The sequence below is a fragment of the Choloepus didactylus genome, chromosome 2 (assembly GCF_015220235.1).
Source record: "Choloepus didactylus isolate mChoDid1 chromosome 2, mChoDid1.pri, whole genome shotgun sequence".
NCBI lineage: Eukaryota > Metazoa > Chordata > Mammalia > Pilosa > Megalonychidae > Choloepus > Choloepus didactylus.
In genome coordinates this window covers 193,982,467-193,995,410 of record NC_051308.1, presented here as the reverse complement: position 1 = coordinate 193,995,410, position 12,944 = coordinate 193,982,467, and the positions used below count along the sequence as shown (strand labels likewise).

Below are 12,944 nucleotides of genomic sequence, written 5' to 3'. Positions count from 1 at the left end.
CAGCCCTTTCCTCACCCCTCTCTATCCCCATCTCCTAATTCCTCAGGAGCAAAAGTTCTCAACTCTAGCTGTTTCCCCTGGTACCCTTATTTCTAAATAATATGGTTATAATGCTATTTCTTGGTTTCTCATTTTGACATCTATTGACTTCCCTGCCACAATAGATGAAGACTTAGTTCCTTCTCCCTTTTCCTCTTCCTATTGCTTTACTTTCATAATTTTTGGTTAAATCAGTAGTCAAGGTTTACCATATTTTAATCATTAAATATTTTTCACTGTTGAGCCAAGTGGTATACTGTGACCATTCCTCCTTTCTTATACAACTCTTCTTTTTTTCCCCTGCTGTTAATAATTCCCTGCTTTGTCTTTTGCCTTGTTTTCCAAACACTTTAACATGTCTATTAAAATTCCTAACAACAGTATTTTCCATGTACTCAAGCACATCAGTTCCCTTTTATCCCACCTAGGACTTAAGTCCAAAAGCTCTCCATCTTCCTGTTCCAGTTTGGACACGTTGCTCTTTTTCTTTTGTTTTTATTTTTATAAATTCAATTTTCTTGAGATATATTCACATATACCATGCAATCACCCAAAGTGTACAAGCGATTGCTCATAGTACCACTATATAGTTATGCATTAATCACCACAATCAATTTTTGAACATTTTCATTACCGCAAAAAAAAAAAAAGAATAAAAATTAAAGAACACCCAAAACATCCCCTCCCCCATCCCTCCCTATTCATTTAATTTTTTTTTCACAGAAATATATTTTTTTATTTCTTAATAGACATTATATTTTAAAAATATTCTGGGTTTACAGAAAAGTTGTGAAGATAGTGGGAGATTTCCCATATACCTCATACCCAGCTTTCCATATTATTAACATGTTATGTTAATATAGTGTTTACACAATTAATGAGCCCATATTGATACATTATTAACTACTGTTCATACATTTTTTTAAGAATGCAAGTGAATCTTTATTTAGAATGAGAAAAGAGCTCCAATAATTGACACAGTTTAAAAACTAACAAATACTTCAAACATGATAATATCCAGAATAACAAAATACTTTTATTCATTAAAGGCCTGACACCTCTATAATACTTTTTATTCTTATACTTTTAGCTTCATACTCTTTGATCACTTCTTCATATGGTAACGATTTTCTAAAATACTTACTTCTACGGAGAGAATCAAAGATAATTCAGCTTTTTTGTAGCATGGTTAATCAAAATTTGTTTTTTATCATTGATCCTTTTCAGGCAAAAAATGAGAGAATTCACAGATAGAGACACTGTTTGTAGTCTGTGTCCCACAAACAGGGGAAGTTTGATAGATTCTATTTTTTGTTGTTGCTGTTCTTTTTTTGTTTTGTTTTGTTTATTTTTTTAATCTTCATTTTATTGAGATATATTCACATACCACGCAGTCATACAAAACAAATCGTACATTCGATTGTTCACAATACCATTACATAGTTGTACATTCATCACCAAAATCAATCCCTGACACCTTCATTAGCACACACACAAAAATAACAAGAATAATAATTAAAGTGAAAAAGAGCAATTGAAGTAAAAAAGAACACTGGGTACCTTTGTCTGTTTGTTTGTTTGTTTCCTTCCCCTATTTTTCTACTCATCCATCCATAAACTAGCAAAGTGGAGTGTGGTCCTTATGGCTTTCCCAATTCCATCATCACCCCTCATAAGCTACATTTTTATACAATTATCTTCGAGATTCATTTTTCTACTCATCTGTCCATATACTGGGAACGTGTAAAGGGAATGTGAGCCAAAGGTTTTCACAATCACACCATCACACCATATAAGCTATATAGTTATACAATTGTCTTCAAGAATCAAGGCCACTAGGTTGCAGTTTGACAGTTTCAGGTATTTCCTTCTGGCTATTCCAATACACTAAATACTAAAAAGGGATATCTATATAATGCATAAGAATAACCTCCAGAATGTCCGCGCGACTCCATTTAAAATCTCTCAGCCACTGAAACTTTATTTTGTTTCATTTCTCTTCCCCCGTTTGGTCAAGAAGTCTTTCTCAATCCCTTTGATGCCAGGTCCAGGCTCATCACCAGGAGTTGTGTCCCACGTTGCCAGGGAGAGTTACACTCCTGGGAGTCATGTCCCACGTAGGAGGGAGTGCAGTGAGTTTACCTGCAGAGTAGGTTTAGAGAGAGAGGCCACATCTGAGCAACAAAAGAGGTTCTCTGGGGGTGACCATCGGCCTTCTAAGTCGGTAGTCCCCAATGCTTGTGAGAATAGCAGTAATTCCCCAGGTGGGGAGGTTTCATATTTCTACATTTTTCCCCAGCCCCTCAAGCGGTCTTTGCAAATACATTTTTTTTCTCTGCCCAAATTACTTTGGGATGTATCGCAGTTTCACACGAAGATAGGTTGCTCTTTAGGCTCAGTAGTTATCATGGCTCCTTCCTTTGATGTCATCCTGAAACTTTATCGTGTACAGGATCCCCTGTTTCCTGGATTCCTTGTCTCCTCGGTTTGCTTCCCTGTTCGGCTGGAACATCTCCTTTGGTATTCCTGAAGAAGGGTGGATGGGAAAGAAATTTTTCTGAGTCTTTACATGTAAATACCTTTATTCTACCCTTCTCTCTGATTAATAGATTGGCCATATATAATATTCTTAGTTAAAAATAATTTTCCTTCAAAATTTAAGATATTTATCTTTTGTCTTCTACCTTACAGTGTTGCTTAAAATGTTCGAAGACTTTCTTATTTCCTATTTTTTGTAGAACAGGTTCAGACCTGTTTTATTTCCTCAGACCCATTTAAGGTTTACCTGTTTATCTCCAGTTTTCAGAATTTTCTTGGAGATGCTCCTTAGTATGGGTTTTTCTTCTTTATATTTTTAAAATTCATAGTGCTGTTTATAAATTTCACTTCTGGGAAACTGTCTTGTATTCTCTTTGAAATTTTTCTCTTCTCCATTTTTTCTGTCAATTCTCTCAAACTCTTATTGGCTAGTCAGATGCTGTACATTCTATTTTCTTCTATTTGCTATTCTATTTTCATCTCTTTTTGTTTACTTCCTGGGAGAGTTCTACAACTTTACCTTCATCCCAGGTATTGAAGTTTATATCTCACTCTTCTGTTTTGAATTTCCAAAAGCTCTTTCTTTTTCTCTGATTGTTCCCTTCTTTTTAGCGTCTTGTTCTGTTTCATGGTTGCCATATCCTCTCTCGTATCTCCAAAGATCCTAGAAAAGATTTTTAAAGTTTTCTTCTACTCCCTGCATCATCTCTGCTTCATCAGAGATCCTCTTTTCTGGTTGCTTAGTCTCATTAAAAGCTTTCCTCAAATTTCTGGTGACCTTGGCTTTCTGCTCATATATACGTGTGAGGCACTAAACTTCTATGGGCATGAGTGGGACTTGTCAACTGATGGCCCCTCAGGGCAGGGTGATGGGAGATAATATGTTTTTTTCATGGGGGTCATGAAAGGATCCCCTTTAGATCGGAATCTGGAGATCTTTTTTTGGACGTTTCAGTGAATGAAGTATCTTCCTACCTCTGGCTGGGGTGGGGTGGGGCTGTGCCTAAGCCAGGTGGCAGCGATCTTCAAGCCGCACTGGGGATCCCACACGCAGAATGCAGATGGTGACTAATTAGTCTGCAGCCTGTTTCTGGCCACCCCCCACCCCCACAAACACACACATGGGCCTAAGTTCCCTAAGCCAAGCCTGTCTGCTTTCCTGGGGGCAGGCAGAGGGATAGAGAGAGGTGGATGTGTTCCCTAACTGCATGACCATCTGGGATCTAGGGGTCTAACTGCTCTGAGTACAAAATTCCAACCAATGCCCCTGCTTTCCACCCCATGCCTTACCCCTGCCTCCTGTAGCCCCTTGCACTTTCAAGTCAACAGCCCTTCTGGAATTTTCTTTGACACAAACCAACTTGGTGTGTACTTCTACAGACACAAACTTTTATCTTCCTCTACTCTACTAAATCAGGTCCTTCAACTCCATCCATGTCTCAGCTTGCCTAAATTTGTTGTAGTCTCTCACCTTCTGTTGTCTCCTTCCTTATTCTCTTTGTTCTCTTTTAAAAATTCCTTTACTCTAATTTTAGTGGAATCCAGCAAGGAAAGAAAATGGATGCAATTACAATTAGTATGATTTAACTGGAAGTTTCAAAATGGTCTCTATTTTTAAGTGGTATACTCATATCCAAAGATCAACTCTTGTGATTTTGTAAGTACTTTTTACAAATGAGGTATTCCACCATTTTCCAAATTGTTTATGAGTTTCATTGCATAAGTTTATGAAATAAGAAGGCAAGAGATCAAACAGAGAAATCCTGGATTTCAAAGTACGATGCTGAGAAACCCAATTCCTGCCAAATAATTGTTCTAAGACTCCACATCCTTCCTTCAATTTATCTGGCAGGTTAATCCAGGCCAGAATATATTTGCATTTCCAAACAGATGGGGAAGGCAGCTTTGGCAAAGGAGGCCCAAATGAGTTTGGCTTTTAATCATAGGCATTCCAATTTGTTTTTACAAAATAATCTTCCTTCAGGAAATACAGTTTTGTGACTGAGGAAAATTAAAGAAAGCAGATTGTTTGTGCCATTGCCAGTTTAATTTAGCAAACAGTTGAGGGTTCTCTCTGTGCCTCGCACTGAGCTAGGCTCCTATTTGGGTTGAAGAAAGCCCATACCATTTTCAGAAAGTTGCAATCTGCTGGGAGAAATACCTATATAAACAGCTCTGAAGCAAGACAGCCGGCAGCTATGTTACAGTGCAGGACTGAGCATGGTGTGAGTGGGGGAGATTTCAGATGTGGGCAGGTCTGGAAGACTTTTATAAGATATGGGATAAGAGATGATTTTTAATGTATGGAGAAATTCAGCATGTACAGGGAGGGAGGGTGAGATGGTTTGGAGGTTTTATGGACTCGAAGGGATCATGTTTTCAAAGTTAATCCGTTCCTTTGGGTGTAAACCTATTGTGGATGGGAACTTCTGTTAGCTTATTTCTGCTAAGGCATGCCCCAGGTGGATCTTAATCCTTTTACTGGGGTCCTTTATAAGAAGATGAGAAACAGAGAGAAAGACCCAGAAGCGGAGAGAGAAGGACACACACAGAAGCTCAGAGAGGAAGCCACTGAAGCCAGAAGCTGGAACCAACGAAACGTGGGAGAGAAGGGAGAGACCAGCAGATGCCATGTGCCGTCTGACAGAGGGATCACTAGATCACCTGCTGATGCCTTGATCTGGACATTTTCATGGCCTCAGAACTGTAAGCTTGTAAGTTAATAAATCCCCATTGTAAAAGCCAACCCATTTCTGGTATATTGCCTTTCGGCAACCTTAGCAAACTAAAACAGAGGGGCTAAGTGACATTCAGTATGTGAGAATTAGATTTAAGTGTAGCTTTCACACAGGGTGGGGCCAGCTCAGGGGTATGGCAGAGGGTCAAGAAGCCAAGCTATAATCAGTGGCCAGCCCTCCTGTTTATCTGCCCACTATCCTTGCAAGACTTGGGGTAGAGGTTCCTAAAATAGCTTCATAAGTTGTTACCAAACTAGCTCAGACTGGCTCTGCAGTTAAAGAACAAAGGAAAGAGGGCTGGAGACTTGTTTCAAATGTTTCAAGTTTGCACAGGAGACATTTTTCAAATGTTTCCAATTTGTGTGGGCTGCATGTTTCAAATTTGCAGGGGCTAGTTAGGCTTGTCAAATAGAATGTAACCTCTGAAGTATCCAGCCACTGGAGAAACAGGGGAGGGACTTGAGAGTTAGGTGTAGGGAATAAATACTGCTGGGTCTATTGTTCTGGGTGCCAACCCCCACATTTTGGTTGGGTACCAGTTCTTGCAAGATCGTGAATAAATTTCTTTCTTCTCCACAATCAGGTGAGCTTTTTTATTCCTTTTTAGGAATAGTGCTTGTTTCTCACAAGTATATGCCAGACACTGATGAACCCTTTACAAGCTTTATTTAATCCTCACATTTCCAGTAGACAGATACTCCCATCCTCTTCAGTTTACAGATAGGGAAACTGAGGCCTAGAGAGCAGATATGACTTTGCCCAGGGCCACACAGCCACTTGGCAGCAGAGCCAAAGTTCAGGCTGACTCCCCTGCATCGAGAGCTCCTCCTCCTTAAATAAATGCTAGTGGCTTAACAACATTGCTGAGGTGATAGTGACCTCCCTACCAACACCGGGGAGGGGGGATTTGCTTTTTAATGGCAGGCAAAGTCTGATGCCTTGAGGCCCAGTTATGAAGATAGTGTTAGGCATCAGTGGGCTGCAGGAAGAGGAATTTTATGAAATAGGGAAACTTCCAGGAGCCTGTGTCAGTGTCCCTGGCTGCCCATGAGAGATGGGGGGCTGAGAGGGAAAGGAGCCCTTCCCAGGGAAGGACATCTTCAGCCTGACGGTTATCCAGCCCAGAAGCTCACCTCCCTGTCCCACGACCCCATGTCCAGTCAGCCACCACACCATGAAGGTCCCTTTTAGGAAACAGTTCTCATTTCTGCCCCTTTCACCCCCACAGTCATATCTCACCCCTGCGGCTGCCTCCTCACTCAGCACCCTGCCTCCCCCACCCCATCACCTCTGCCACCACCACCCTCCAATTGGCACCAGAGAAACCTCTCCAGAGCTCAGATATCACTCCTTCGCTCAAAAGCTCCTCTTGGTTACCCCAAGTCTGAGCATGGTGATGGGACCGTGAGGCCCCCGTGCCAGCCCTGGCCTCCCACTGGACATGCCAGCAGCTGTGAATGGCTTGCTCCACACCCTCTGACACCTTTCATGCCCTTGGGCTTTTGCTCCTGCCATGACCTCTGCCGAGAATGCCCTTCCTTCTGCTTCTTCCTGACTGTATTCATATGCACTTCCTTTGGGAGGTTTCTCTGGTGCCTGCTTTTTGCTCTTTACAGGACCCCACTCTTACCTCTACCCCAGCTCTGAGCCCTGTGGTTATTGTAATGACACATCCTTGTCTCTCCTTCACCTGGTCATGACTTGGGGTTGTAACCACTTCCCCAGCCATTTTGTCAGAGTCTCACTCTAGTCTTGCAAGATATTTATGACACCCATGTTACAGATGAGAAAACTGAGACCTAGAGAGGCAAAGCAACTCACCGAGTGTCATGTCACCAGGGAGTCATGTAGCTGAACACGTACCTCTCAGGCCCACACCACCCTCCTGCGGGGGACCCTGCAGTGCCCTGGGTGGCTGACCTGTGGTGAGAGGTGCCGCGTCCTCAGGAAGAAGCCGAGGAGGCAGCCCACGATGACAGACAGCACCGACAGGATGAGCAGTCCGTTCCGCCTGCACACATCCCTCCCTCGTGCCAGGATAGCAGCCGGCACCATGGTGAGCCTAGCCTGCCGGCCCGGGACACAACACCGCTCCATGCGTGTGAGGCCAGCCAGGGGCACAGGGGCCCTGCAGTGGGGACTCTGGCTGCTCAGCGGGCAGGTGATCAGTGTCGCCAGGCACCAGTCGTACGTCCTATGGTCATGGCCGGCACAGCCACCCCAGAGGGAAGCCACAATCCTATTACCTGCTGCAGCATTAGGAGCTGGGAGCAGATTAGGGCCTGGGAAATTAGAGCAGGCCACGTGGTCTGGGGGTTCGGACCTCAAAACCTAGAGCTCCTTTCAAATGGGGAGAGGACCATCCACTTTTGCACCAGGTGCTGTTCTAGAAGCACATTACTGAAGTTAACACATTTAACCCTAACCCAGCTCCAAGAAGCAAGTACTATGAGTATCAGCAATTTGCAGGTGAGAAAACGGAGGCCCAGAGAGGACGGATAACAATCACCCACCGTGTGCCAGCCTGTCCTCGTTGATCTGTTGCTTGTTGTAGCCATAGGAAGTCATCCAATGGCCCTAGGATTCCAACCTTCATTTTACTGAAAGTAGGCCTAAGTCCCGGGGAACCAGAGTTCCTTGGCCACAGTCCCAGAACTAGGAATTAGCAGAATGAAATTCAGGCCTCCATGGCTTTGGCTTCCACCACATGAACAGGTGGATGGGTTCAAGGACACTGGGCAGTAATGTGGACAATGTAGGATTTGAGTCCAGCGAACCTGAATTCAAACTGGAATAGGGATAATATGTATCCTTCAGGGCCGTTTTAAGCCTAAACCCCTTGGGCACCCTGTAGGTCCTCAGGGCCTGTTATTTTTAAAGGCAACAGAGCCCAAGGTATCTGCATTCAAGTCCCAGCTCTGCCACTCACTAGCTGTGTGATGCTGGACAGGCCATTTCATCTCACCAAGCCTCAGTTTCCCCATCTGTAAAACAGATAACAGTGGCACCTACTACACTAGAGCTGGTACAAAATTCTGTGCAGAGAATATCTGTGAGAGCAGTGCTGGATTGCAGTGTGCTGAACTGGGGGAAGGGCTGTAGGATCATGGTTACACTTGGCTTTCTCGGGGAAGGTTTTTCTTTTGCTATTTCCTGTGGCCTGGCTTGCCCTTTAAAGCTGTAGGTAATTAACCCTTGTCTATTCTACAAGGAATCTGTAAGCTCATTAGGGCAGTCTGGTGGCAGCAGGGAGAAGGCTGTGGTGGGGGTGGGCATGTGATGGGGTGGGGTTTGCACAGGTGTTGCCTCCTTCTTGCTCAGAGATGGGGTTGAGGAGGACACAGAGCCAAGGAGCTGCAGGCCAGGGTTAAGGAAGGGGCTGGGGTACAGGCCCTGAAGCTGTGGGCAGAATTCACAACTGGGAGGGAGCCTTGGACTCTGGTGCCAATTTAACCAGCTCCATGGCCTTGGCAAATCCCTCCCACTCTTGTCCTCTTTGAAAGAATTAGACAAATGGGCTAGGGGCTTTCTAAGGACCCTGCGGTTCAACAAACCCACCTTCTGAAGGCCCTGCTCTTTGCCGGACTGAGGAGCAACTCCGGGGTGAATGAACACAACTCCAAGAGCTTCCCGCCCCCCAACTCTGACTCGTAAAACCAAGAGTGTTTCCTGATATACTGTCAACTCCAACCAATGTCTCATTTTCCAGGAAACCAGTTGGTTTAGTTACTGTCTGCAAGAGAAAACATTCAGAGTAGATATTTGGATATTGTGTTTCAACAACGTCCAAGTCTGCCTTTGTGCTTTCCACTCCAGCTCCGAATCTCTGATTCCCAGGGTGTCCCTTCTCCAACTGCCCTTGCCCTGTTCCCCTAACCCCCAGCCTACCATCACCTGCCTTCCACTGACTTTCCATTACTCCCACTGTCTACAAAGAGGAATTACTTCACTTGCTCCAGCAAGAGTTCTGAGAACACCCACCCTTTGCCACCCCTCCTGGATACCAGCAAACGGCATAGCAGTGAGTCAGACACAGTGCTTGCTCTCAGGGAGCTTAAAAGAAAAGTGAAGGAAACCAAGAAAGGACTAATTCACAATAAGGTATAACTGACTGGTAATGAACTTATTAAAGGTATTTGTAAATCAAATCAAAAGGCTACTGGATCAGAACCCTTTAATAGCTCCCCATTAGAATGTTGGTAGATATTACATGCAAATTTTTTTCTAGATTTAAAAATAAGAATGGAAAATACTAGATGAAATAATGTTAAACAGGTTCTTCATTCCAGGACTTCTCAAAGCCAGATTGCATGAGTTCAGTTCCTAGCTCTACCACTTCCTAGCTGTGTGAACCTGGGCAAATTCCTTAACCTCTCTGAGCCAGTTTTCTTACCTGTAAAATGGGGATGTATAACAGTACCTAGACCAAAGAGTTGTGATGCAGCCTAAATATGGGGTGACGCATGCCAGATACTTAGAGCAGTGCCTGGTGCCTTGCAGACACTCACAGGTAATTACCATTCATTTTAGCATATCTAGGAAGAAGTCTGCAAGTGGGGGTTACAGAATCCCGCCAATTTTTGAGCAGAAAATTCCGTGGGTCTGGTGTTTGGGGAACCCGTCTTGGAAACCTGCAGCCTCCAGGACCAAGGCCCTGCTCCTTAGCAAGGTGTTTGAGGCTCTCTGGGGGCTTGTCTTTGCTCACTTCTCCAGTGTACCGTTGCCTCGAGTTTCCAGGCCACTGAACAGCTGTGAGCATCCTCTCCATATGCTATCCCCTCGGCCTACAGCGTCCTTCCCTCTGTCACTAAAGGTCATGGGTCAAACGCCTTCCTGAAGCTTTCCCTGACTACCTGAGATACAAAAGCCCCTCTTCTTTCCCTCTCCCTAACTCAAACCCTTTCGCAGTCACTAGCTGAGGATGAAACTTAGTTTCTCTTTAAGTGAAGCATGATTCTTCACGCCTGGCTCTGACAAGGAAATGCTCTACAGGAATAATACTCTGTATGTTACTATGTCACTTGGAAACACCTCAGTGGATCATCCCCAGAGTTGGAGGGTATTTTTGGGGGGCCTGAGAGGCACCCCAAGGAGCAAGGAGTTGTCTTCCAGAGTGGCTGAAACTGATGTACAGCAGGAAGCCTGAGAGATGCTTCTCGGGAGACTCAGGCCACACAGATTTAGATGCTATAACCAGAGAAAAATAGTGCTTTCAAAAATGAGCCCGAATCACAAATTATTAGTGTCCTCTCTGCAGAAGGTGGTTTGCTGAGGACCTGTCAGTCACAGGGGCAACTCCCCACAGTGTGCCCGTGTGGAGGCCACAGGAATTGACTTCTTTACTACTGACGAACGATTCCCCAGAGCTAGCTGAGGGGGGCAGGGAGGGTGGGTAAGATACAGTAGGGCTTCCCGGGGAAGGGTCATTAAGTCTGAGACATTAATAAGCTAGAAGTTAACTCAGGGAAGGGAACGTGGGCCACAGGGGGAGGCTGGACAAGAAAAGCTTGTTCTGAAAAGAGGGACCCAAGCCAGAGATGCAAGAGCAGAGCGCCCTGGGAACTAGCAACTCATCAGTGGGCTGGAGTGTGGGGAGGAGACTGGGACCCCAACCCCGAAACTTAGCTTGTTTAAGCTTAGCTTGTGCTGTCTGAGCTCCCAGCTCGGTCTAGGGTGACAACAGCTCTGGGTTTGTCGATTGCTTTCCAGAGACATAGCCTAGTGCCTTAATCTCCTCCTTGACAACGTCTTCCAAGCTCACCACAGGCTGGGACCTTCTGGGAAGATTTTCTGTGGACGGTCTAATCCAGTCAGGAGTGTACTCCTGCCCGCGTGAGTCACAAGGGGCTGCCCTGACCTCGGCAGCAGGCTGGTCCTCTCCCACGTTTGCCTCAGAGGATCTCACACACCTCATCTTCCTTCTTCCTTGCCCAGCCCTTCTAGACTGCCATTCATGGAAATTGGGCCTGAGTACCCATGAAGCCACTTAGCTACCATTTTGTTGAGTACCTACTAAGTGCCAGGATCTGTCTGGGTACCCTCATGCTTTTCTCTGCACACACCAGGAAGATCACATACCAGAGGGAGCCAGTAAGCAACTGAGCCCCCCCACAAGCATCCCCTTTCAGTCAAGTATCAGGTTAAGAACACAGGTTCTAGGTTGGCATAGTCCAATACAGTAGCACTCGTCCCATGGGACTATTTTAATTTAAATGAATTAAAATTAAATAAATTTTAAAATTCATTTCCTCAGTTACACTAGCCAATGGTAAGTGCTCAATAGCCACATGCCTAGTGGCTACCATATTGGACGGCACAGGACAGAACACTTCCCAGGATCACAGAACGTTCTATTGAATTTCCTACAGTCTTGCCAAACTGGGTTCAAATCCTAGCTCTTTCCCTTGGAAGCTGTGTGACCTTGCCCAAGTTAGTGAACCTCTCTGAGCCTCTTCTGCAGCTATAAAAGCCCATATTTACACCACATCACACTGCCTCTCACTTGCACATGACAGTTGGAGCAAAGTATAAGAGTAAAATTCCAAGCAAGTTCAAATTAAGCTTCCAAAATAGTTAGAACCCTTGTCACAAGTAATAGGAAATTAAATCAAGCAAACTTAGGTAAAAATGGGAATTCATATGCGGGGCTAACTACATATTTTATGGGGTTGGTACAAAATGAACATGTGGAACCTTCTGTTCAGAAAGCAGTAAAAAAAAAGTGCCATTAAAGGTAATAGAACATAAAGCTTTTCTCTTTCTTCTGCAGTCTCTCTTTCTCAACCTGTCATGGTTGCTATTAAGTCATTCTCAAGTAAAGAAAATTTAAAATTATCATGAATTTTACCATTCATCTTTAAATTGTGCATGCCAGTTTTAAATGCAAATGTAAGAGCATTGAACTCATATGCAAAATCAGCAAAATTACACAATTTGTATTCTGTAGCTCATACAAGCATATGTATTTCATTCTTGCCAGAACAATGGAAACTAACTCAACTTTTTTTTTATAATTCTACAATATTTTATTTATATTAACGGTTATGAAACAACAGTATTAATTGTCTAATTCCTTTAAGTCATCAATTCTCTACTGGGGTGATTTTGCCCCAGTGGAGACATTTGGCAATGCCTGGATACATTTTGGGTTGTCACAACCAGGGGAAGGGGCACTACTGGCATCTTTAGGGTAAAGGCCAGGGATGCTGCTAAACATCCTACAATGCACAGGGCAGTCCCCCACAACAAAGACTTTCTGGCCCCAAATTAACTCAACTGTTTAAATCCACTCCTTGATATGTATACTTTCTACCCACATTCTCTACTCAGTCTTAGTTTCTGGAAGAAGTAAAGAGATGAGAGCAGGCCAAAGCCCTGGAGGCTCTGGGAAGAGAATGAATGAGTAAGGAGAACAAGGTTTGGGTTCTTATTCCAGCACTGAGGAATGATCTCAGGGATGTCATTTAACTTCTCTGAGCTTTAGCTTTCTCAACTCTAAGAAGACTCTTTACTTGATGAAGCTACAATGAAGCTGCAAGGCACGAAAGCACAGTGGCCAAGAGCATGGGCTTTGGTTTCAGGCAGACTTAAATCCCAGCCCCACAACTCACTAGCTGTGTGACCTTTAGA

At 44.2% G+C, this 12,944-nt stretch overlaps 1 protein-coding gene across 2 annotated transcripts in view; it reads right to left on the bottom strand.

The window, feature by feature from the left end:
• SLC1A7 (solute carrier family 1 member 7) overlaps positions 1-7,385 on the bottom strand; it is a 52,122-nt gene extending 44,737 nt beyond the window's left edge. The window contains exon 1 of one of the 2 annotated variants that reach the window (XM_037827196.1): positions 7,236-7,385. In XM_037827196.1, coding sequence (XP_037683124.1) covers positions 7,236-7,370 — 135 coding nt within the window. In that variant the 5' untranslated portion in view covers positions 7,371-7,385. The remainder of the gene's footprint in view (positions 1-7,235) is intronic. The other variant, XM_037827197.1, reaches the window with a different exon arrangement.
• Between the last annotated feature and the right edge of the window lie 5,559 nt (positions 7,386-12,944).